The sequence below is a fragment of the Dasypus novemcinctus genome, chromosome 17, assembly GCF_030445035.2.
Source record: "Dasypus novemcinctus isolate mDasNov1 chromosome 17, mDasNov1.1.hap2, whole genome shotgun sequence".
NCBI classification, from domain to species: Eukaryota; Metazoa; Chordata; class Mammalia; order Cingulata; family Dasypodidae; genus Dasypus; species Dasypus novemcinctus.
This window is the reverse complement of record NC_080689.1, coordinates 1,329,824-1,355,212: the sequence shown is the minus strand read 5'-3', so window position 1 is coordinate 1,355,212 and position 25,389 is coordinate 1,329,824. Positions and strand designations below refer to the sequence as shown.

The 25,389-nt window shown below is 56.2% G+C and overlaps 1 protein-coding gene across 1 annotated transcript in view; it reads left to right on the top strand.

Moving 5' to 3' along the window:
- The window catches only part of MERTK (MER proto-oncogene, tyrosine kinase), a 90,078-nt gene that overhangs the window by 18,155 nt on the left and 46,534 nt on the right, over window positions 1-25,389 (top strand). Inside the window, exons 3-5 of the mRNA XM_058278072.2 lie at window positions 4,473-4,573; window positions 6,221-6,394; window positions 25,110-25,196. Coding sequence (XP_058134055.1) covers window positions 4,473-4,573; window positions 6,221-6,394; window positions 25,110-25,196 — 362 coding nt within the window. The remainder of the gene's footprint in view (window positions 1-4,472; window positions 4,574-6,220; window positions 6,395-25,109; window positions 25,197-25,389) is intronic.

Genomic DNA, 25,389 nt, shown 5'->3' with positions numbered 1-25,389 from the left:
GGGCGGGAGGCGTGCGAGAGACGGGGCGCCCGTGGCCGGAAGGCTACGGGAGATTTTATTCCTTAATCTTGGCTCGTGTGTGTGTTTACTTCTCTTAATAGTAATGTGTGTATTTTGTTTAAAACTTGGGAAATGCCAAGCAAGAACAAGGAAGAAAACAGTGGCTCATATCCCACAAGCCTGCGAAAACTCTTCCAAGAACATTGAATATGCTCAGAAGAGAATTAGTATTTTGTGACAAAGATGATATATGTCCTGCTCCATTCACTTTATGTTCTATTATGAACATTGCCCTACATTATTAAAAAGTCTTCTAAATATTTTAATGTCCACAATATGTCCCTGTAATGTTACTGTAAAACAGAGAAAAATATAGAAGAATGCAAATGGAATGATAAAGGGAAAACATGAAGATTATTTTCAGAATGCCAGGGCTGGGGCACACGCAGGAGAAGTACCTGACATGGCTCGTCTCGCTCAGGCGGCCCTGAGCTCGGTCTGTTCCTAGCTGATAACTCGCCGTCTTCTCCTCCTTTACTTGGACGCCTGTTGCTATTGGCAGAGCCACGTCACCGTTCGTCTGTTGGTGCAGGTCCCGGTTGCTGGGCCTGCGTCACCAGCAGGTTGACGCTCTCCCCACTCGTGGCTGCTGCTGCACGCTGAGAGCACCTGGTCCAGGCTGGCATGGGTGCGGGCATCACCCCAGGAGCAGGGATCATTGCAGGACCCTGTCGCCAGGCTGGCGTGGGCGCGGGCGCCACCCCGGGGGCAGGTGGCACTGCAGGGCCTTGTCAACAGGCTGGCATAGGTGCGGGCGCCACCCCGGGGGCAGGTGGCACTGCAGGACCCTGTCGCCAGGCTGGCATGGGCGCGGGCGCCACCCCGGGGGCAGGCGGCACTGCAGGACCATGTCACCAGGCTGGCATGGGCGCGGGCGCCACCCTGGGGGCAGGTGGCACTGCAGGACCCTGTCACCAGGCTGGCATGGGTGCGGGCACCACCCCGGGGGCAGGTGGCACTGCAGGACCCTGTCACCAGGCTGGCATAGGCGCGGGCGCCACCCCAGGGCCAGGTGGCACTGCAGGGCCCGTCGCCAGGCTGGCTTCCTCCTTGGTGCCCCGACCAGCGCCCTGCCTCATCCGTGTCCAGTGGCAGCTCGTGGCATAGCACATCTACCACGCACCCATTACCCAGGCCCAGGGACCTAAAAGGGCATGTGTGGGGTGTACTTAGGGGTGGGAAGCCCTAGCCGAGGTGGGGACAGGTGCCCTCTTGTCAGGTAGCACTGCAGAAAGGCCCTAGCTGTCAGACCAGGGACCCGCTCTCAGGGAAAGCAGCCGGCACTCCTGAGCCGGCAGCTCTGCTGACTGATAACTGCATACGCTGCGGTAAAGCTGGACACGCCGTTTTTTGTTAAGTCTGCTCTTTTAATTCTGGCAGAGTTCCCAGTAGCTAAGCTGGAAGTATCTTCTTTCTTAGTAATTTTTTGGTAGAGCTGTTAAGTGGGTAGTTTTGTGCCGTGTGAGGCCACTTGCGTCCTGCATGGGCTGGCGTGGAGAGAGCCCACGTTCCTGCCGGCATGTGGGGCGTCGGGCTGGCGCCTCTGCTGCTGGTGGTGGCGACGCGAGCCCTGGAATGGCCAGAGAACATCTTTCCTTAGCAAAGCACCAGCTGGAGGAGGTGTAGGGAGCTGCGGCCAAGCAGCCTGGCCCTGCCACTGGCTCGCTCAGAACACGTGGGCCTTGCTCTCATCCACCCAGGATCCCTGCCCGTGGCTTGTCTGTGGCATCCCACCCACCGTGTGCGCTGTGGCCTGTGAACATGGGTTCGTTAGGGGTCCTTTGCCGTTGTTTAAGAACCTCTCGGGCCAGCCTCGTGGAGCTGTGCGTCTGCAGGCTGCGCTGCGTGGCCCTGCGCCTCCAGGTGTTCTGCCTGCCGTGGACTCCCGCTTTAGGCGTTGGTAATTTGTCCAAAATCCGATGAGACTTATATATTTTTTTAATGTAAAAAACACTGCATACGTGTGCTGAAAAACTGCTGTGGTTCAAAACTCCCCTCTCGGCCCAAGCCCTGGCCCGGGGAGCTGAGGCCACCCCTTCTTTGGTATCTTTCCAGAGACATCCCATCCTGGCAGTCGTGCGCCAGGCCCGGGTGGCCCGGCAGTGTCCCTCCTGCCGTGGTGAGCCAGCGCCCCGTTCCCACTTCAGTGGCGTGGTAAACACAGCTTCCAGCTGACCGCGTGGTAACGGCTGCGACACGCGGCCCCCAATGCCCCTGGGTGGCCCCCCATGACCCTGGGTGGCCCCCCATGCCCCTGGGTGGCCCCCCATGCCCCTGGGTTTTAGTCTGCTGAAGTATCAGCCCCCGCCCTTCCCTCGATTCTCCGTGTCCTCGCAGGCGGCCAGGGGCAGGCTGGCAAGCTCGTGGGGATGCCGCGGGCCCGCCCTTCCCGCTCCCGTGTGACAGGCTGACCCCTGGCTCGGGTGGAGCTTGACCGCTGGCTTCCCGGGACCTGCAGGCCCGAAGTGACCGTTCCCACCTCCCCTGAGGTCGTTGCCGGGGGCGGAGCTACAAGGAAACGGTCTCCTGCTGTAACTCTGACGTCAGGAGATTCCTCTCCAAGTCCGCGTTGCTGCCGAGGCGTGCAGGACACCCTGATGGCCTCGTGAACGGCCCTTTCCTTTTCTCTGGCTGCTTTCCTTGATGAGCCCCTCGGTGGGCCCTGGCCAGGAGGCGCGTGTCTGCCTCCCGGGCGATTCCTGACTTACCGTCTCCTCGTCTGTCGCGCTCTCTGGTGCTCGCCCAGGTCGCTCCTGTGCGCAGCCCTCTGGGTGGAGCTGCACCGGCGGCCCTGCCTCTGCCCGGTGGGGGTCCCGGGACCGCTCGGCCTTCCAGGTAAAGCCTCTCCTGTGGACGTCTAGAAAGCGAGCGGCCTTACCTGCCGCCTTGTGGCTGAGCTGGGTCTGGACTGGACGCGGGCAGGTGTTCGCCCTCCGCGGGCGAGTTCTAAACGCTCCTGGAAGAGCAGCTGGGACAGCGCCGCGTGCCCTGAGCCTGCGCCCTCCGCCCCCAGCCGGGGCTGCGCTCTCCGCCCGCTTCCGTAGCCCCAGACGCTCCGTGCAGTCACATGTCTGTGCCCGAGGTATCCTCTGAACGGTTACGCGTGCAGGGTGCCGCCCCGGTTCCCAGGGGCCTCTGGCCAGGCGAGCTGTGCACCCTGGGGCTGCCGAAAGATGCGGGCAGGTGCTGGGTGGCGCGGCCCAGCCTGCCGGCCCCGGGCCTGCCTTCCGAGCCCTGCCAGGACGCCACCGCAGGAGGACAAATGCCGCCGCCTCCTCGTGAGCACGCGGATGCACGGAAAGTCCCCTCTGCCGCGTCCTGGGGGCCCCAGGAGCTGCGAGACGCCCTACTGCCGGCACCGGACCAGGCCACCCGTCCAGCCATCGCCGTGACCCGCCCGGCAGGGACCCCGGTGCCGCCCTCCTGTCCCGTGACGCCCAGGCGGTGCCTCTCCTGGCGCCTCTGCGCAGAGGGCACAGCCTCTCCTGGGCACCCGGGTCCTCTCCTGTCCAGCGCCCGGCCGTGGGTGCGTGCCGAGCCCCGAGCTCCGACGCAGCGGGAGGGGAGGCGCAGCATGCTGTGCCGGGGGGACGCCGCATGGGGGCCCATGGGGATAGGCAGGAGCGCAGCGGCCGTCACACCGCGGGGTCCCTGGGGCTCCACGCTGTGCTGAGCCTCTGCCCGTCGGGGGTGCAGCCCCCAGCCCTGCTCTGTGACGCCATCCCCCACAGCCCACTTGTCAGGTCAGTGAGGCCGACGGTGGTCTCGGGGGTAGAGGCCATTTGAGATGCCTAGTGTCGGTTCAGCCTTGGCCCCGGGGCCCCTGCTGTCGGGGGCTCGTGCTTTGCTTCAGGATTGACAAATCACATCAGGGAAGCAGCTGCTGGGAAGGAGGGACCCGCCCCCCGCGTTGCTGCTCTCCTTGTCCTCCACGCGTGGTCTCCTCCGTGGGCCCAGGGGCTGGCGAAGCGCCCGAGGCCTCCAGGCATCCTCTGTTGGCGCCTCCGAGCGCGTCTCAAGGCCCCCTGTCTCTCCCCCCTGCCCACCCCAAAGGGTCTGCTGTGACAAGCAGCCCCGGAGCCTGCACACCCAGCATGGGGGCCACGTACGTGAAGCCTGCACCCGCCGCCCGGCAGCGGTGCGGGTGGGCTGTCTCCCAGAGTGGAGGGGGAGCAGCGTGGGAAGGGCCACGGCAGCGGCGGCCCTGGAAAACCAGCTGAATCCGGAAACCAAGCAAAATCCTGGGGGGGGACAAAAGCAGAGCCGGCTTCTAGTCTCAGGGTCGTTTGGGTAGAGGACGGAAGGCCGGCTGCCCCCGCCACTGCCCCAGGAGCAGCCCCGCACCCTTCCAGAAGCCCGGGGGCCCCGGGGAGAGCCGGCAGGCGCCGCTAACCCGCCCTCTCTCTCCCCAGCATCGCCAGCGTGCGGCGCGCTGACAACGGTTCCTACACCTGCCGGCTGAGCACAGGCAGCGAGGAGGTGGTGTCTGACGCCATCTACATGGAGGTCCAAGGTGCGTGGGCGCGGCGAGCGCCGGGCTGTGGCTGCGCCCGCGTCGGTGGTCCTGTGTGCGACCTCACAGATGCAGGAGCGCCTTGCCAGGTGCCCCTTTTCAGACTTCACCTGGGTGAGGGCCGAATGCCCTCTGGAAGCTCAGCCCTGGCCGGGCACTAGGAGGCAGTTAGAGGGTTACGGGCTTGCTCGTTCTCAGGGGTTTGCAGTGAAAAAGCCGGAGCCTTTCCTAAAAGGAGTAAAACACACTTTTTATTCGCTTCCTCCGTGCTGGCACCTGAGCCGCTCACCTGGCTGAGGGGCCGTTTGCTTATTGTCCAGCATCTTTTCTTGTCTTGTAATGTGAAGGTTTTCTTGGACTAAGTCAGCAGCTCCACCTGGGACTCCTTTTTTGTTCCTAGAATTTGTCAGGTACATGATTCGGTGGGATTCCATGGCTCCTTAGAGACAGGTCAGGGAGGACACCAGGTGAGGAGAAGGAAGCCTGTGCCCTGAGGAGCTTGAACTCTAGTGGGGACATGAACGGATGCAGGTGAGCTGATGCCCGGCCAGGTGAGCTGATGCGCGGCCCGGCCAGGTGAGCTGATGCGAGGCCGGCCAGGTGAGCTGATGTGGGGCTTGGCCAGGTGAGCTGATGCGACCCGGCCAGGTGAGCTGATGCGGGGCCCGGCCAGGTGAGCCAGGTCCAGGGCCTGGGGGTGGCGTGCCTTCTGCAAGGGCACAGGCCTGTCTAGACAGGCTCCAGGGAAGAGGCACCTCAGTTATCCCTCCACTGCGCAGGCCCCTGCTCTCGCTGGCACCTCCGTCAGCAAAGCCAGCTCTTTCCAACCCCCCCCCCCCAGGCTTTAGAGCAGGTAATTACCTCTGTGGGAAAGTTCAACTCACAGATTCACCCGCTAAAAGGCTCCTTTGTGGTCCATTCTCCTGCAAACGTGAATCTGATACCTGTAGCCTCTTTATGTCCCAAGTCCCACAAGCTGCTGGGGGAGGGAGAGGGCAGGGGGAGGGAGAAAAGGGAAGACGGGAGGGAGGGGGAGGGAGAGAGGCCCACAGGGAGGGGTTAGGGTTAGGTGTCCTCCGAGCTCTCCCAGGGCCTCCCTGCCCGAGAGCCTCAGGTTCATGTCGGCGTCAGGCAGAGAGGGGGCTCCTATATTTGCGCCAATCTGGGAAATGTTTGAGGATGTTTTACTTGTCAGAATTCCAGCAAATGTCCAGGAGGAGACCGCTAGGTCCCTGTGGAGCTTGCAGAACCTCAACGGGAGAAAAAATCCCTTGTAGAACCGTGACGTTCCCGCTGGCACCAGCTGCGCACTGCGCGATCCCAGCCAGAAAGGATGCAGTGTAAAGGCCTGGGGACAGTGTGCCGGCCGGAGCCCCCCATCGGCAGTGGCCAGAGCCCCTTTTGGCGCTGTCCGGAGCCCCATCAGCACTGTCCAGAGCCCCCGTTGGCGCTGGCCGGAGCCCTGGCAGCTGCCTCGGCCTCCCTCTGGCAGCCCGCTCGTGGCCGGCCCTCCAGGACAGGGCCTGGGAGAGGCTCCTGGCCGGCCACGGCTGTCCCCCTGTGCCCGGGAACCTGGCAGGGCAGGGCGCACAAGGCCGGGGCTCCCGCCTCGCCTGGAGCTGACGGGCCGGGCCCTCTGTCTCGCAGGGCTCCCCCACTTCACGAGGCACCCCGAGAGCGTGAATGTGACCAGAGGCGCAGCCTTCAACCTCACGTGCCAGGCCGTGGGCCCGCCCGAGCCCGTCGACGTCTTCTGGGTTCACAACAGCACGCGGGTCAGCAGAGGACCTGAGCAGTCCCCCTCGGTCCTGACCGTGGCTGGTAAGTCCACCGCGGGGGGGGGGGCGGAGACACAGCGTGGCGCGTGGGGCGGCTGGGGCTGGGGGCTCGCAGGACAGGCCGGGCCGCCAGGGGCCACCAGTGGAGGTGAGCGGCCAGGACTCGGGGCGCATCCACCCCGAGGGGTCAGCGCTGCCCAGACCTTGCTGCGTGGGGGCAGGGCTGCTGAGTGGGCCTGCTGAACCAGCGTCCCGCGCCGTCGTGGCTGCCACGCTGCCTGTGGCACCACGTCGTGGCATCCGCCATGCTGGCAGGGCCAGCGCCTCGCCTCGGCTCCTCTGACTGCACCTTCCAGAAAGATCTGGCCAGCTCTGCCCGCCGCCCTCCTTCCGCCGTCGTGCGCTCTGCGCGAGCCTCGAGAGGGCCGCGGTCGCCGCCGCCGCACGGTGGAGGCTTCCGGGCTGTCCTGGGCGCCTCCTCCGGCTTCGCCCCGCTCCTCCGCACGGCCCCCTGCCGGTCCTCCCTGCTCCCACCCCGACCTCTCCCTCGCTCCCTGGGTCCACAGCCCCCTTAGCATGAGACTCTTCATTCCCCAGACGTGCTCCGCCCCACAGCTCCCCTTCTTGGAGATAACGCCCTTCGCCCAGCCTTCCTTTTTCTCATTTTCCCACTGAACGCGTCAGCAGTCCTGCCGGTGCTGCTTTCGCAATCGCTCCTGCGTCTCCACTGCCCGCGCCGGCCCCCAGCTCCATCGGCTCCTGGCTGCTGCCCCAGCCCTGCCCAGAGCCCTTCCTGCCACCAGCCTGTGCCCGGCGTTCGTTCTCCTTCCTGCTGCTTAAACCCCATCACTCGGCTCTTGGACTTCCTCAGACACTTGGTCCTCGATCTGCCTCAGGACCTTTGTGTGCTCGTCTGTCCACCACAAGCCTCTGACCCTTGCATACTCTTCTGTCCACCCACCGCAAGCCTCTGACCTTTGCACACTCTTCTGTCTACCCACGAGCCTCTGCCCTTGGCACGCTCTTCTGTCCACCCACTGCAAGCCTCCAGCTGCCCTTTGCACACTCTTCTGCCCACCACGAGCCTCTGCCCTTTGCACGCTCTTCTGCCCACCACGAGCCTCGGCCCTTGGCACGCTCTTCTGTCCGCCCACTGCCACCCTGCGACCCAGCTCAAGTGTCGCTTTCTCAGGAGGCTGTTCCTGGTCACTTCTGGCTGTTGTGTCCTCCCTGCCCCTCTGCGTCCTCCCAGCTCCGTGCGCCTTCCGCACGCCTGCCAGGACCGGGAAGCGCCCTGTTGACCTGTTCTGGCTCCGTGGCATCATCTTCGGGAATGTGGGAGGGGAGGACACGCCTCGAGCAGCGGCTGCCCAGGGCATGCTGGTGGACACGATGGCGAGGACAGGAAGGCTGGCGAGTGACAGCCCGGAGGTTGTCTGACATGCTCTCCTGGCCCCTGACTTCAGGAGAATGCGACGGTTTTCTCTGCCTTCAACGGAGTTTTCTTTGAATTTTTCCAAGAAATTGATAATTGAGTGATTTCTCTATTCAAAATCGAGTTAAAAAAAATACCTCTCCCTCTCTAGGAGGGTTGCTTTGAATTTTTCCATTGAGGTAAAACAGGCACGTCATTAAACGCACAGGACTCTGGGTACAGCTCAGGGAGCTGCTTCCCCTCAGTCGCCGGGAAGCGCCCTCGTGCCCTCGGCCAGCCCGCCCCGACTGGCAGTGCTGCTCAGGGATTAACCCTGCCTGTTCCCCCACTCCACCGAGGCGGGGCGGGATCGTGAGGCGCGCGCTCCTGCGCAGGATCCTGCTCGCGCAATGTTTTCAAGACCCGCCCGTCTTGAGCGTGGGTTTTCATTCCCAGGCAGTGCTCTGGAACCCCTGGCCATTTCTCCTTTTGCTCGGTGACTGTTTGGGGTACTTACGGCTGGTGGCTATTTTGAATAAAACTGCTATGAATACTTGTGTGCAGGTATTTTGGGGGACATAAATTTTATTTTGTCTTGGATAAATACTGAGGAAAGGAATGGCTGAGTCCCATGGTAAGTGTGTGCTTAGCTTTTTAAGAAATTGCCAAACCGTTTTCCAAAGCGTTGGTGCCACGTTGCAGTCCCAGCAGCCTGGAGCATGGATGAGGGTTCCAGTTGCTCCAGGTACACCCTTGCCGGCATCTGATGTCGTCTCTTCGATTTGGACATTGTCGTGTATGTGAAATGATAGATTATTGTGGTTTAATTTGCAGTTCCCTGATGTTTAATGATTTGTGTCTTGCGCATGTGCACTGAGCTAGCGTATGTCTTTTTGTGAAGCATCTTTTCGGTCTTATGCCTATTTCCATATAAATCTTAGGATCAGCTTGACAATTTCTACAAAAAAAATAATAATAAAGCCTGCTATGGTTTCGTGTGTGTTGTGGTGAATCTGTGTGTCAATGTGACATCTTAACGATTTTGACATTTCTAATCCATGACCGTGTTATAGCTTCGCATCTATTTAGGCTTTTTAAAATTTCTCCCAGTATCTTTTGTAGTTTATAAGAGGTTAAGTTTATTAAATTTATTCCTAAGTATCTTTTCTATGCTTATAAGTGAAGTGGCATATTTAATTTCACTTTTCAATCATTTACTCTTTTTTGTTGTTATTTTTTAATTTACTCCCCCTCCCCCCCAGTTGTCTGTTCTCTGTGTCCATCCACTGTGTTTTCTTCTGTGTCCACTTCTATTCTTGTCAGAGGCACTGGAATCTGTGTCTCTTTTTGTTGCGTCATCTTGCTGCATCAGCTCTCCATGTGTGCAGCGCCACTCCCGAGCAGGCTGCGCTTTTTTCACACAGGGCGGCTCTCCTTGCAGGGCGCACTCCTTGCACATGGGGCTCCACTACGTGGGGAACACCCCTGCATGGCACGGCACTCCTTGCGCACATCAGCGCTGCGTGTGGGCCAGCTCACCACGTGGGTCAGGAGGCCCGGGGTTTGAACCCTGGACCTCCCTTGTGGTAGGCAGGCGCTCCATCAGTTGAGCCATGTCCGCTTCCCACAATCATCTACTCTTGGTATATAGAAGTCAATGGATTTTTGTGTTGATCTTTATCCTATAAATTCATTTAGTCCTAAGAGGTTTTTTGGTGTGTGCTTTTTTTAGTAGATTCTTTGGATTTTCTATATAGACGATGATACGTGCGAACAGAGGCTATTTTTCTTCTGTCTTCCCGTCTCCTTCTGTGCCTGTTGCCTCCCTCGTCTCGCTGACCGGGACGTCCAGCGCGGCTCTGCAGAGGTGCTCCCTGGCGTCAAGGCGGACGTCAGCGCCGCGTCGTGCTGGATGCCCTTCACGGATGAGGAAGTTCCCTTCTAATCCTCGACTGCTGGAAATTTTAGTTATTATCGTGATGGCTCAGATTTTGTCAGATTCTTTTCCTGCATCTGCTGAGGTGACCGTGTCGTTTTTCTCCTTTGTGCTCTTAATATGGTGAATGATACTGATTGATTTTCAAATGTTAAACCAACCTTGCATTTCTGGGTAAATTCTACTTTTCATGATGTATTTTGGAGGATTTGATTTGCTAATACCTGTAATTAATGGTTTTCCCTTTACGTCCACGAGGGATACTGCTCTGCAGTTTTCTGCTTTTGTCTCGTCGGTTTTCGGTACCAGGGCCCTGCTGGCCTCTGCTAGTAGCATCAGTGATTCCTGAAAGCGTTCACGCCACCTTTCAGGGCTGGGTTTCTGACAACGCAGCCGGCATTTGTGGTAACTTTTTGATCAGGGTTAGCATGCTGGTTAATTTGAGTCTGGGGTTAACTGAACTCACGAGGTCTTCGTTTCTCATTAGCTGCTACAAAACCAAAACTCTCCAACTTCTTGTATATTTCACTGTTTCTGGAACCTCAGCCTAACATTTGACATTCACCTTAACTAAAATTCAATCCGCTGCCCCGGCCTGCCAAGGCTGCTGTGGCTCTTGATTTCCTCGCCGGATGAGCCCGCTGTCTGCATTTGCCGCTGCATTCCTAGTTTCTTCCAAGCCATTGATGAAAAGGTGGATGCTAATTTCACCAAGAGCAGAGCCAGTGGCCAGTAATATCAGATGACCTCCAAGCTGACATCGGTTCAGTAAGCACCAACTCTGGTAACTGTTCTTTACCCGGTTGTAAATCTGCTAAAAATTCCTTTTTCACCTTCTTTTCCTGAGCTGGATCAAGTTGTGCTCAGTGTGTCCAGAATTCTCTGACCCTGGGCTAGCGACGGTCACAAAAAGAAAGGAAATCAATGTGATATTTAGTCTGAAACCGGACCTAACTCCTCGTGGGTGAACTGCGCCCCAGATGGGACTGTGTCCTGCGTTCCCACAGCCACCTCCTGGGTAACCCCCTCTTGAGTTTGGCTGTTGAGTGCCATCACACTTAATTCTTCTCTGCTTACCAGAATCAGTGCCATCTCCTTTATGAAAACAGGGACAAAATCTGTCTCTTTGTAGCATTTTTTCTCTTCTGTGTATTTTCTCAGAATTACTTACACCTGTAGTTCATCTCAGCAAGTCCTGATTTATTTTTGAATAGCCAGATAGACACTTCCAGCAGCCACCTATTTGGGGTTTCAAGTTCTTTACAATTTATGTTTTACTTTTTTTAACTTGAAGATTTTTTTCTTTGATAGACAAGTAAAATAGGAACTGAGCAGTTGCATAGCCCAGTAGCATGCTTTTAAAAGCAACCCTTCTTGTGGTGGTAATTTTGTGAAGTTACTGCACATGTGATAGAATTGCTTAGAAACATGCTCATGAGAGCACTGTAACTGGTGAAATCAGAATAAGCTCTGTGGATTGTGCCACTGTCAGTTTCCTGGATTTGGTGTTTTCCTGCAGTTGTGCAGGTGGCCTCCTTGGGGAGGCAGAGTGGAGGGTCCTGGGGCCTCCCTGTACCTTTCTTTGTGATTTTCTGTGAATCTATAAATTCAAAATGTAAAGTTTTAAAAAGCCTTTATTCATAATAATCATGAAGTTATTTTACATTAATAAAGCTGTAGAAAACTCAGAATAGTTTATTTACATCCCAGTACCCATTTACCTTGACAGTGAATACACTGTTTCCTTTCATTCTTTTCCTATGTGTATATATATATGTGTGGTTTTTCCTTTAAATTAGGGTTACAATATATATGCAGATTAGTGTTCAGCCTTTTTATTCCACAAAAAGCATGTGAATACGTACACTCTGTAAAACCCTCAAACAATAGTGGCCAAAGCCAACTGCCAGCGCCCCCTCCAGCCCGCGCCCCCTCCAGCCCGCGCCCTCTCTAGTCAGCGCCCTCTCCAGCCAGCGCCCCCTCCAGCCCGTGTGCCCCCTCCAGCCTGCGTCCCCTCCAGCCCGTGCCCCCTCTAGCCAGCGCCCCCTCCAGCCTGCGCCCCCTCCAGCCTGCGCCCCCTCCAGCCCGTGTGCCCCCTCCAGCCTGCGTCCCCTCCAGCCCGTGTGCCCCCTCCAGCCTGCGTCCCCTCCAGCCCGTGCCCCCTCTAGCCAGCGCCCCCTCCAGCCTGCGCCCCCTCCAGCCTGCGCCCCCTCCAGCCAGCGCCCCCTCCAGCCCGTGTGCCCCCTCCAGCCTGCGTCCCCTCCAGCCCGTGCCCCCTCTAGCCAGCGCCCCCTCCAGCCTACGCGCCCTTTCTGGTGGGGACCAGCCCCGGCGGTCAGTTCCCTCCCTCCCAGCCCCTTTCCGGTCTTGTGAAGATGGCCAAAGCGTGTAAGAGGTAAGTCAAAGGGTCTGGACAAAGGACTATCTGCTTTAAGTCATGCAGTAGAGCACCCGGGAGCAGAGAGAAAGTCCGCTTCCCAGGGAGTGGGGGGACGCTGGAATTCCTGGAAATGGGCAACTGCTAAGGCAGGACAAGGAGTAGGCTCAGGAACATGGAGAGCGCCCCGCACCTCACGCTGGCCTTGGGCTATGGTGTCAGGAGGGCTCAGCTCTCAGGGAGCACCAGCCAAGGCTGAGCCGATTTGCAAAGACTGTGAAAAGTGATCTTTGCATTGGTTTGTTTTTGTTAGCTATTGGCAGTCAAGGAAATCTCATTCTTATCAAATAACTGGATGCAAACTTAAGAAACAGGCAGCTTAGGGATTAAACCCCAGAGTTAACACATTGAAATATTAAAATGTACAGCGTGCAACAAAAACATTACAAAACAAAAAAGAAACAGGAAGTGATGGTCCATACAAAAGAACAAAATAAAAATCCAGAAACCATCAATGAAGAAGACCAGACTTTGGACATTCCAGACAAAGACTTGAAAAATGATTCTTAGAATGCTGAAGATACAAAGGAAAACAGAGAAACAACTAAAGAAATCAGGAAAATGATGAATGAACAATATGAGAATTTCAATAAAGGAACCAAACAAATGCTAGAGTTGAAAACTATAATCACTGAAATGAAAAATTCCCTAAAAAATAAAAAATCAGTTTAGAGTGGCAGTCTTTGTCCCTCATAATAGTTTTTTACTTAAAGCCTATTTTATCTGATAGTAGTATAGCTGCTCCAGCTCTCTCTTGGTTACTAGTTGCTTGTTGTATTTTTTCCCATCCTTTTACTTTCACCCACTCGTGTGTTTGAATTTCAGGTGAGTTTCTTGTGAACAGCATATAGTTGGGTCATGCTTTTTTTTTAAACCATTCTGCCAGTCTCTATCTTTTAATTGGAGAGTTTAATCCATTTACTTTAATTATTCCTTTTCATGAAGATGGTGCCAAAAGCCAAGAAGGAAGCGCCTGCCCTTCCCAAAACCAAAGCCAAAGCAAAAGCTTTGAAAGCGGCAGCCCTGGAAGGCGTGCACGGCCGCGCAGTAAAAGAAGAGCCGCAGGTCACCCCCTTCCGGGGCCTCGGACGCTGCGGCTCAGGAGACAGCCACGGATCCTCGGAAAAGCGCCCCCAGGGAAACGAGCTTGACCGCTGGACCATCATCAAGCTCCCCCGACCCTGAGCCGGCCGTGAAGAAGACGGAAGACAACACTCACGTGTGTCCGTGGTGGACGCCAGGGCCAGCAGCACCAGAGCAGACAGGCCGTGAAGGCGCTCCGTGACACGGCGGTGCCAAGGTCAACCCTGATGAGGCTGATGGAGCGAAGGAGGCAAAGGCCCGACTGGCTGCTGACAGCGATGCTCTGGGTGTGGCCAGCAAGACTGGGATCAGTCCCGCGGCTAGTTCTAAATGTATGTTTTGGGCCATAAAAATTTTTTTAAAAGTAATTACTGATAATGCAGGGCTTTCTTCTGCTATTTTACTATTTGGTCTTTAGAAGTCTTACACATTTTCTATCCCTCAATTCTTCTGTTATTTGTTTTTATTATGTTATTTATTTGGGATTTTGTAGTGTACCATTTTTAGTACCTACTCATTTCCTTCTGTACATACTTTTCAGGTATTTTCTTTGTGGTTACCATGTGGTTAAAATTTAACACCCTAATCTAATAACAACCTTTTTCCGTTTGATACCAACTTTAGCCTGCACAGACATTGTTGCTATACTCCTTTATCCCCCTACTTTTTTTTTTAAAGGACTTAACTTATTTCTCCCCCCCTCATTGTTTGCACTCACTATCTGCTTTCTGTGTCTGTTGTTGTGTGCTCTCTGTGTCTGCTCATTTTCTTTTTAGGAGGCACTGGGACCCTAACCCAGGACCTCCCATGTGGAAGGGAGGCACCCAATCACTTGAGCCACATCCGCTCCCTGCTTGTTGTGTCTCTCATTGTATTTCCTCATTGTGTCTCCTCATTGTGTCAGCTCCCTGCACCAGCCCATTGCGTCAACTTGCTGTCTTGCTTGTCTTTTTTAGGAGGCACAAGAAACCAAACCCAGGACCTCCCGTGTGGTAGGCAGGAGCTCCACCGCTTGAACCACATCCATGCCCCCCCCAACTTTTTTGTTGTTACAAATTACATCTTTATACATTCTATGTCCAAAACCATAAATTTATTATTCCTTTTTATACATTTGCATTTTAGAATCTGTAAGAAGTAAAAAGTGTAGTTACATACCCAAAAAACTACAATCGTATGGGCATCTGCAGTTATTCATATGGCTCCCTTTACTGTGGTCTTTACCTCTTTATGCCTCTTCGATCCACGTCTGGTGTCCTGTCCTTTCAGTCTGAAGAACTCCCTTTGGCGCTACTTGTAGGGCAGGGCCAGTGCTAGGGACTCCCTCGGCTTTTGTTACCTGGAAATGTCTTCATCCCTCCCTCATTTTTGAAAGACAGTCTCATTGTGTGTAAAATTCTTGTTTGACAGTTTTTCAGCACTTTAAATTTTCATCCTTTTGCCATCTTGCTTCCATGGTTTCTAAAGAAAACAGTGACACTTAAATCTTACTGGACTCCCATGAACGCAACACGCTGCTTTTCTTTCTTTCTCTGTTTATTTGAGGCGTTTGACAGTGGGTGCTGTGACCTGGTGTGGCTCTCCTTGAGTTTGTCCTGTTTGGGGCTTGTTGGGCTCCTTGAATGTGTACATTTGTGTCTTTCATTAAATTTGAGGCTTTTTTGCCATTGTTTCTTTGAATGCTCCTTCTGCCCCTTCTTCTAGGACTCCCACAATTAGTAAATCAGATGCCTGATGGGTCCCACGGGTCTTTTTTTGGCTCTTTTCCCATTTTTCCCCATTTTTTTCCCTTTCTGTGCCTCAACCCAAATCATTTCAATTGTCTTGTCTTCGAGTTCACTGATTCTTCTTTCTGCCAGTTCCAAATTCTAGGGGTCAATTCAACAAGAGAATATGGACAACTATTAATGTATGTTTCTAACAGCAGAACCCCAGAACATACGAAGCAAATTTTGACAGATCTGAAGGGAGAAGTCGATGGCTCAGCGTTGAGGTTGGAGCCTTCGTGAGAGCACTGTCAACACGGGTAGAACGTCCAGACATCGGTACAGGTGGGCGGGTAGAGGACTTGAGGCCAGCGGCCCGCGGGCTGCCCTGGAGCACCCACTCTGCAGCAGGGACGCCGTCGTCCCTAGTGTGCCGGGTCCTTCTCCAGGATGGGCCGTGGGCTCGGTCAAAGTGCAAGTCTCAATACATTAAAAAAATACTGAATCCGTACAATGTATCTTCTCTGACCACAGTGGAATGAAGCTAGAAACCAACAAGAGAGGAAGAACTGGAAAATTCGCTGATATGTGGAAATGAAGCGGCAAGAAGTCACAAGGGGGACTTAGGAAATCTCCTGAGGCATCAGCACTCTCTCTGGCCACACAGTCCTGTACTGCACGGAAGTAAACTTCCCTGCTCCCTCCCACCGAGAGGAGGCTCAGTAGAGAAGTGGTAAACAGCCCTGATTGTTTGCATGGCTTGGGGCAAGCATCTTGATGAATAGAAAGGTCAGGAACTTTTCCCTCTTGGTGACGGTTTTTTTCCTTGGTGACTTTAGAATTATCTTTAGAGACTTGGGCAAAACAGCCTCTGTCTAAATTAGAGCGTTTTTCTGAGTGAAGAAAGCCAATCTCAAAGGGTTACACGGCACTTCTGTAGCTTTTTCAAAACGGCACCATTGTAGCGGTGGCAGCAGAGCTGTCACAGCCAGGAGCGAGGGCTGGGGAGGATGTGGCCAGGGGTGGCAGGAGGGAGACAGTCCTGAAGTAAGGTGTAAAGCCTTTGGTTCTGGGACGGGACCACCTGCTGCATTCTGTGCTGCTCTGTAGATGCAGCAGTTGTGACTCACTGCCCCTTGTGAGCTACTTTTTCTGTTTGCCACTGTTTCTGTTAACTTGTAGATTTGTGCTGATGGTTCTGGTTTTATTTTTAAAAGACAGTCATTGACATTTTAATCCATGTTTAGAAAACAGGTAAGCTAGTTTGTGTTCTGTTTATTTGGGTATAGTTTTTCATGTCCTTTGTAATGATGAGAATTAGAATTTGTGTAAGTTAGCACATGATTCTCAGTGTCCTTGCATGAAGATGTACTTTGAACCTGTTAAAAGAAAGAAAGCAAAATAGAGTTTCTGTGGCTCAGAGCTTTAGAGCGGGACGGGGACACTGGTGTGGGCTCGAGCCGATGTCACAGCTGCAGGTGGGAGGGGTGGAGCCAGACGTTCCTGCACACCTGGGGCATCCACACCTGCCAGACCTCAGGGTGCACCCCGCCCGCTTTCTAACCCGAGGGGCAGCTAGAGCACCCGGCTGTCCAGCCGCGAGCACCGTGGGTGATTTTCCTCCTTTCCTTTAAAAGCCCTGGCCCGGAAGGGCCGAGATGGGACACGACTGGGGTTCCACCTGAATCTCTGCCCCCGAATTGCAGTTCTGTGACCCAGAAAAATGCCCTCATTGCCTTGTGGCTCAATGTGTGAGTCCTCGGCTGACAAGCCTCGCCGTCGTGGTCTAGTCAGGCCCTTTTCATACCGGCGGGGATCCCCGCGGGTCTGGAGCAGTGAAGGACTTGCTTGTGAAGGCCGGTCCTCCTCAGCCCGCTGCTGTGCTCAGGTTCCCGGCCACGCCGCAGAGAACGTGGAGGCTGTGCCTCACCCCGGCCGGAGCCCCGCTCCCCCTCACCCCGGCCAGAGCCCCCTCCCTGCCCAGCCGGAGCCCCCTCCCGGCCCGGCCAGAGGGCCCTCCCCCCTCACCCCGGCTAGAGCCCCCTCACCCCTCACCCCAGCCAGAGCCCCCTCCCCGGCTGCAGCTCCGCCCATGCCTCCCCTCCTCCTTTCCTCAGAAGGCATTGCTGGGGAGCCACCCTGGCCCCCCTAAAGCCGCCGCCCCTCTCCACCCCCCTGCCCCATCCTCGCCTGCTTTTCCACAGCTCTGGTCCCCTTCGAGGGCAGCTCGCAGCTTCCTTCCTGGTTCAGGTGATGTTTCAGGCCTGCTTCCCTGGAGACGGAGGGCAGCCTCTGGTTTACCAGGGAGAGAGACCACGTGGGCACGGGCTGAGTCCTTGGGAAAGGTTTGTTGACAGTCACCTGAGCTCCAGGTTAGTTAGTAAGCTCAGTCCCCGCAGTTTTCTTTGGCTGCCTCCTTGGGTAGAAGGATGGGCACGAGGACAAACCGAAGGCGTGAGTGTCTGTCTCGTTAGCCCACGGGATTGCCTAACCGAGTGCCAAGCATCGGCCACCTTTGCTCTCAGAAACTGCAGCCCGGGCCACTCCCGTTCTCCTTCCCTCGAGGGGGCATCCTGTTACTGAGTGTTCCTTAAAAATACGTTTCAGATCTTGTATCACAGGCTTTTTCAAGCCAGCAGAGGCCCCAGCGAGAGGGGCCGCGTCCCGGGGATGGGGCGGGGGAAGGGAGGGCTGCCTGTGCTCAGGAGGAGGCGGGCGGGTGCAGGAGAGACCGAGGGTGGCATCGGTCCTGGAAGGTCACGGGATTGCCCTCGGCGCCAGCGCCCTGCTGGTTATTGTTCCCCTGGTGGCGGGGGAGCAGGAAGCGAGAGGGGCAGGCTCTTCCTGTGGGCTGGGTTTAGCCCTGGGCTCAGCTGGGCACCTGCTGCCGTCAGCAGCACAGTGGTGCCCGGCCTCCCTGGAGACATTCAGAAGCCCACAGCTGGCACCGCTGACTGGACTTCTCCTGTTGAAGGAGGAGAGCAGCCCCCGGCCCCGCTCACGCCGCTCGGCCTGCGGGCACAGCCACTGGGGCAGAGTGGCTGCTTCCTGGCCCTTGAACTGGTTGGCAAGGGCAACTTTGCAAGAGTATTTGCTACAGACTGTTTTCCTGACCTTGTGTGCACTTTGAAAAGAAACAAAGCGGGAGAACAGCTTCCTGCTCAATGTGAGAGCACGTCCCATGAGAACTGGCCTCCTTTCCGGCCTCCTTTCACCTCCCAGGACGGCGAAAGCGCAGCGGACCCAGTTGTCCTGCGCTGGGCGGAGAGCTGGGGAGGAGCCCGGTGAAGAGCAGACGGCGTCCAGCGCGGCGGGGCTTTGTAGTGGGCGCACAGCCCCTGGCGGGTGTGACGCGAGCGGTCGCGGTCGAGGGCCGCTCTCAGCCTGCAGGTGCCTGCTCCAGTGCAGACATGCTCGCTGGTAGAGTTCGGTGTCTTTCGAGTAAGTTGAATTTTCTAAACAGGAGCCATGCTTTGCGAGTTTGTGGAGCCCGTGGCCTGTAGGCTGGAGGTGACGCTGCCACCAGCACACAGGAGCGTGGGGAGCGACGGCCGCGGGCGCACAGGGGCTTTGGAGGCGCAGCTTCTGGAGCCGCGGCCCGCGTCTGCCTTCTCGCCTGCAGTCGGCCCGGCAAGGGGCCCGCGGTCAGGCGCCACGCCGGCTCGTTCCCTCACCTCCTCCTTCCCTGTCTGAATCGCAGAGGTTCCAGAGGAAGATACTCTCCAGTGCTCTGGGCTCAAGACCATTTTACAGGTTTAAAAGATTATTGAGGGCCAGAGAGCTTTTGTTCATGCAAATTATACCTACCAAAGTTTACCCAATTGAAAATTAAAATGAAAAACTTTTAAAGCACCAGCATACCCCAACAGTTATTCCATTGGCAGACAGGCCGATGCTATCATCACATGAGATACAGACACTGGAAAATTATTCTGGAAAATTCCATCATAAACCCATGAGTGAAGGAGAGCAAAAAGGGCAAATGTGTTAAAGTTTTGATCTGGTGGATCCCCCAGAAGGCTCCCCAGCAGCCTCAGGACCGCGCTTTGAGAATCATACCCTGTCTGGGGGGTAAGAAAGCTCCAGAGCGCCCCGTGGACGCAGCAGTCCAGATTCTCTGCAGCAGCGCTCCCTTCAATTCCGAGACCTCCCGTGCCCATGGCTGCAGAGGGGCCTTTCCACCGAGTTTTACTTTGTGTTTTTAAGAATTACACGTGTTGCTTTGATTGGTTATATCCTAATAGTAGTTGTAAGGATAACCAATTCAGAAGGAAATTTTTTTCCAATTTCAGTGTGTTTGTCTATTTTTGTTGCCAAGTGGCATATCACGGAATGATCAAAGACTTCCCAACGCAAACGTGTGCCGTTGGTGAGGTTTGGGGGTGGGGGAGAAAAGTCACGGTGTGGGACGCCCACCTGCCGGGAGGGCCGCCTGGGGTGCAGGTGGGTTGGGGTCCCTGAAGGATGTGTGGTTCACGGGACCCTTTACAGAAGTTTTACTTTAAAATGTCGAGGTCTTCCAAGTGCCTGAATGAGAGCCTCGTGCGGGGAGCAGGCGCTCAGCCACCGAGCTCCACCCGCAGCCCACCTTCAGGTGAAGTCTTTGCATCTGTTTAAATTATGCCAACAGTTTAGATGCAAACCTGAGAATGTGTGGGTGTTCACGTGTATTTTTAAAATTCTCCAGCAGGAGTTCAAGCAGAAGGTAGGAGGGGCACCAGGGGCCCTCTATTGTGAATAACGGGTCTGAAATAAATCCTTCCCCCCAGTGAAATTAAGGTTTTATAAGCTACTGCACACAACAGTAACCATCTTCTCTCCCTCGAGAAGAGGGGACCGAAATGTGCAGAGACGGCTCCTACCTGGAGTTGCTTCTTAGCACTTGACGTTGCCAGGAGAGTTCAATGCCGCAGCCCGTGGAGGATTTTCCTCCAGCCCGAGGGAGGCCCTCCTGGTCCTGGAGACGAGAGCCGGTGGTCACCTGCCTTTCCTGGAAGATGGGAGCCTGTGGTCACCTGCCACTCCTGGTGACAAGAGCCAGTGGTCACCTGCCGCTCCTGGAGACGAGAGCCAGTGGTCACCTGCCTTTCCTGGAAGACGGGAGCCAGTGGTCACCTGCCGCTCCTGGAAGACGGGAGCCTGTGGTCACCTGCCGCTCCTGGAAGACGAGAGCCTGTGGTCACCTGCCACTCCTGGAAGACGGGAGCCTGTGGTCACCTGCCGCTCCTGGAGACGAGAGCCTGTGCTCACCTGCCGCTCCTGGAGACGGGAGCCTGTGGTCACCTGCCGCTCCTGGAAGACGAGAGCCTGTGGTCACCTGCCACTCCTGGAAGATGGGAGCCTGTGGTCACCTGCCGCTCCTGGTGATGAGAGCCTGTGGTCACCTGCCGCTCCTGGAAGACGAGAGCCTGTGGTCACCTGCCGCTCCTGGTGACGAGAGCCTGTGGTCACCTGCCGCTCCTGGAGACGGGAGCCTGTGGTCACCTGCCGCTCCTGGAAGACGAGAGCCTGTGGTCACCTGCCGCTCCTGGAAGATGGGAGCCTGTGGTCACCTGCCGCTCCTGGAGACGAGAGCCTGTGGTCACCTGCCACTCCTGGTGACGAGAGCCGGTGGTCACCTGCCTTTCCTGGAAGATGGGAGCCTGTGGTCACCTGCCTCTCCTGGAAGATGGGAGCCTGTGGTCACCTGCCACTCCTGGTGACAAGAGCCAGTGGTCACCTGCCGCTCCTGGTGATGAGAGCCTGGGTCACCTGCCACTTCTCAGTGCAGCCAGGAGGAAAGGCAGGTCCCGGCACAATCCCGGGCGACGCGGGCTTCGTTTCCCCTCGCAGCCTGCGCCGGGTCAGCCCAGCAGACACGGCAGCCCGCCATCTGGGTGGGAACGTGCGCGTGCTCACCTGTCCCCTCGGGGGACGCGGCGCTCGCGGGTCAGGGTGCGTTTCTTCCCCGAGCTGCACCTGCCGCAGGTGTCGGCGCCTGCGCTCCCTGGGTCGTGCCGGGCTGGGCTTCAGCAGCAGCTTTTCTTGATCTTCGTTTTAAAAATATTTAATAAGTCCATGACTGACACGCTTTGAATTAACAATATCACATGGAAAGTTTCCTATGGAAATAGACAAAAACAAACTTTTCAGCTACGAAGCGAACAGGGGTGTGTGTGCAGGACGTGTGGCTCCCCAGCGGTCTGCCTCCGTTTCGTGGTACGTGCTTCTGTGTGCCTGAGACGGAGAAGTTTCCAGGTTCAGCTAACATCCGTGACTGTGCTTTTTCCAGTAACCTTTCCAATCTAGAGTAGCTTTAGATTTACAGAATAACCGCGAAGACAGCATGAGCGTTCCCGCAAGCCCCACACCAGCTCCCCTCTTAGTGTCCTCCCTCACCGGAGGCACCATCACACTGGCTGAGCTGACGTCCAGCCCGCTTCAACTGACCTTCGCTTTCCCCAGCGTCCTTTTCTGTCCTGCGACCCCACCCAGGACCCCGTCACGTTCCGTCATCACGTCTCCCGAGGCCCTCGGCTGTGACGGCTTCTCAGACGGACCTTGTTTTTGGTGGCCTGGAGGGACACTGGTCAGGTGTCCTGCAAAGTGACCCTGGCTGGGGAGAGGAAGGTCAGAGGGGAGCCCTTCTCACTGCTGCGCGGGGGCCTCCGTGGCTGGCGGTGCCGGCTGGGCGCCTGGCCGGGCCAGCGTGAGGCTCTGCTCTCGGAAGCCGTCCTCGCGTCCCCCCTGGACGGAAGTCACACACCTCCCCACTTAGGGTGTGCGGTCGCCCCCCCCGAGGGCGCCGTGTCCACGTAAACCACGCAGGTAAGAGAGCAGGGGGGCATCTGGAGCGTGGGAGAGCTGTCATCACTTATGTGTTTACGCAGTCCCTTGCTTTTACCAGCGTGGACCAGGGATATTTGCTTTCTCCTCTGTTACCAGCCAGCACCTGTTTTGTTGCTCAGGTTGCTCCAGCTTTGCCGTCGGGAGCTCGTGCAGTTGGCTCTCGCATCCCTTTGGCATTTCCCGTTGTGTGTGTGGTACTGGTGTCACTCTGGGCTCACCTTGTGCGTTTCCTGCCCCAGTCCTAGGTCAGCCATTCCCAAGAAGCCCTGGTTCCTTTTATTGGAGAATGTTTTAGAAACTAACACCTGTGCTCTTGGCTGGTACAGTGGGTACCTCTGCTCCTAGGTGCTGTCTGCTGACAGAGCAAGGAAATCTGGGCGTGTCCACCAGCCCAGGGTGTGTGTATTAGCTCAGGGGTGTGTGTATTAGCTCAGGGGTATGTGTATTAGTCCAGGGTGTGTATATTAGCTCAGGGTGTGTACACCAGCTCACAGGCGTGTCCACCAGCCCAGGGTGTGTACATTAGCTCAGGGGTGTGTGTATTAGCCCACAGGTGTATACACAAGTCCAGGGATGTATACTCTAGCCCAGGGGTGTATACACCAGACCAGGGGTGTGTACACTAGCCTGGGTGTGTGCACACATCTCTCTAGATACCTGCCTTTATTACTGCTATGGGTTGCACTATGCTCCCAGGACACGAGTTCGGGTCCTGCCCAGGTCCCATTGCCGGGAGCCCCTTGGCCCCAGGACCTTGAAGGCGTCGTCGGCCGTTAGTCCTGAGGCCGCGCTGGTCGGGGCCTTCCCCTGGAACCTCGTGGGCGAGGAAGTGTGGGCACAGTCAGGTGGACACGGACGGGTGCTGCCGCGTGGCGGAGGCCGGCGCTGCTGCAGGGAACCTCGTCGCACCTCGACCTGCCGACCCCCTGTCTGGCTGCAGCCCCCGGCCTGGGAGACGGTCGACCCTGCTGTTCCGGCCGCACGGGCGAACTGAGACGGGCCAGCCGTGTCCATGTGGCCAGGGAGTGCGGGCGGCCATCTCCAGCGCGGGCCCCCTGGCCTCTGCGTCCACGGACCCCTTCCTGAGCCCACGCTAGACCATGGACTACGTAATAAAGAGGTCACACCACCCCAGCACGTCCCCACAAGAAGATTGTTTTTTTGAATTTCCGTCCAAGCTCACGGACCCCTGGCTAGGAGCCCTTGCTTAAAAGCCTCTTCTTGGAACTGTAACCTCCACTCCCACAGGAAAAACCAGCTCCACCACTGCCGTCCATTTGCTTCATCTTTTTTTCCTTTTCCCATGTACCTAAATATTCAGTTCCGGCTCGCGTGCCAGCAGCCGTGGGCTGAGTCCACGCCCGGGGAGATGCCCAGTGCCCGCTGGTTGAGTGCGGCACTCCTTGTCCTCAGCGTCACTGACGCAGCTCAATTCCTCCCACTTCTTTAGTGACGCTGTTTTGTACATTTGTGATACAATTAGCTTCTTTTATCATGTTCTGCCTTCCGTCCTCGGAGTCCCCAGCCTCCTCAGTGAGTTTTTTTTCACTCGCATACATTACGAGTCGCTGTTTGGCTGCACAGTTCTGCGGGTTTGACAAATGCCTGTTGTCACGTGTTCCCCAGCGCAGTATGGGACGGTGTCCCACAGCTCTGAAGACCCCGTCTCACCTGGCCAGCCCTGTCGCCCGCCCCTCCGCTGGCCGTCACTGGTCTGTTGGCTGCCTCTCGAGTCCCACCTTTCCCATAGGGCAAATGAGTGGAATTGGGCAGACGCAGCTTCTCAGACCCGCTTCTTCCGCCGAGCTCAGGGCCTTTCAGGTCCATCTCTTCCTCGTGTGGCGTGATAGCAGTTTCCTCTCTCTCCCTGAGTAGTGTTCGCTTGCACAGGTTTCTCCACTCACCTATCAAAGGCCGCCTTGGTTACTTCCAGTCTGAAGGGATGTGAGTAAAGCTGCTTTAACCCCTGCGCAGCTGTGTGTGTGATGCACGTTTTCACGTCAGTGGGAGAGCAGTGGCTGGACCACATGTGAAGTGCTGTTTGGCTTTGTAAGAAGCTGCCGGGCGCCCGGCAAGGGCCGTCCCACTTCACGTTCTCAGCGACGCGCGAGCGTTCTTGTCAGTGTGCATTGAGGGGTGTAGTGGGAGCTCGTTTTAATTTGCATTTCCCTAATGGCATATGACATTAAGCATGTGCTTATTTGTCATCCAGCTATCTTTTTTGAATTAGGTGTCCAGCTTTTTTGCCCATTCTTTAATTGGGTGTTTGTTTTCTTATTTTGAGTTTTGAGAGTTCATTGTGGATTTTGGGTATTTTTTTATTTTATCAGGTAAGTATTTTGTAAATATTTTCTCCAGTTTATAGCTAGTCTTTTCATTCTATTAATAGTATCTTTTGCAGAGCAGTAATTTTTAATTTTAATAAAGTCCAGTTTAGTTTTATTTCTTAGGCCATGCTTTTAGTGATGTATCAAAAACTCATCAACAAACCCAAGGTCAAGTAGATTTTCTCCTATATTTCCTTCTAAAAATATTATAGTTTGCATTTCACAGTTAGGCCTTCGGTCTGAGTTAACTTTTTTGAGAAGTGTGAGGTCTGGGTTTGGCCGGTTTGTTCCAGCTGTTGATGAAACGACTGTTCAACCGTGGTTCCCGGCCCGGGACCTCGCAGACGCGCAGGCGCAGCTGCCCTTCCCGCCCGCATGGCCACGCACGGCCACGCCAGGCGTGACCACAGGCTCGCGGGTCTCAGCCCCCGCCCGACCGCTCTTCCTGTTAAAAATGAACAGATCGACTAACGTTTATTTACAGGGCACCTTCGGACCTCTGAAATGAGTGACGTATCCCTCGGCAGCGGTGGGTTCTCTGTGACTTGTGATAATGCCCCAGTTTTTACCATTAGAAAGGATCCGTCCAACAGATCATCAGAAGTGTTTTAAGCATGGCTTTGCCCCTGCTGTTGAACACCTGCTTCCCATGTCTGCAGTCACAGGGTCAATCCCCGTTCCTCCTAAAAGTGAAAAAAAAGGAAAGGTCCTGTGTAGGGGCGTGGTGTGGCCGGGGGCTAAGCCGCAGGGCTCACTGGACGAGCTCACCAACACCTTCTTGACGGCCGGGCAGCCACCCTGTGTCTCCTCCCAGCGCTAAAGCCCGGGAGGCTCTGCCCGGCCAGCTGCAGGGCCGCCTGCACCCCCGCCCCGGCCCCTGCTCTCCTGGGTCTGGGTGGCTCTGGGCAGTTCTCCTTCTGCAGCACATCTTCAAATCAACTTTGCATTTGTCACTCAAGGCAAGACTAAAGGAAAGCCAAAGAAACCAGCGCCCTGGTGACCGCAGCCTGCCCCTCTTCCGCTCCAGGTCTGACTGAGCCTGCCACGTTCAGCTGTGAGGCTCGCAATGCTCGGGGGCTGACCGTGTCCAAGGACGCGCAGGTCAACATCAAAGGTACTGGAGGGCCAGACCCGGGGCCGGGGGGTGCCAGGGCCGGGGCTGGGGCTAGGGCTGGGGCTGGGGCTGGGGCCTGCTGGGGGCCAGGGGCCGGGGCCGGGATTGGGGCTGGGGCTGGGGGTCAGAGCTGGGGCTGGATACACCGGGGCTGGGGGGCTGCGGGGCTGGGGGCTAAGGGCCAGGGACCAGA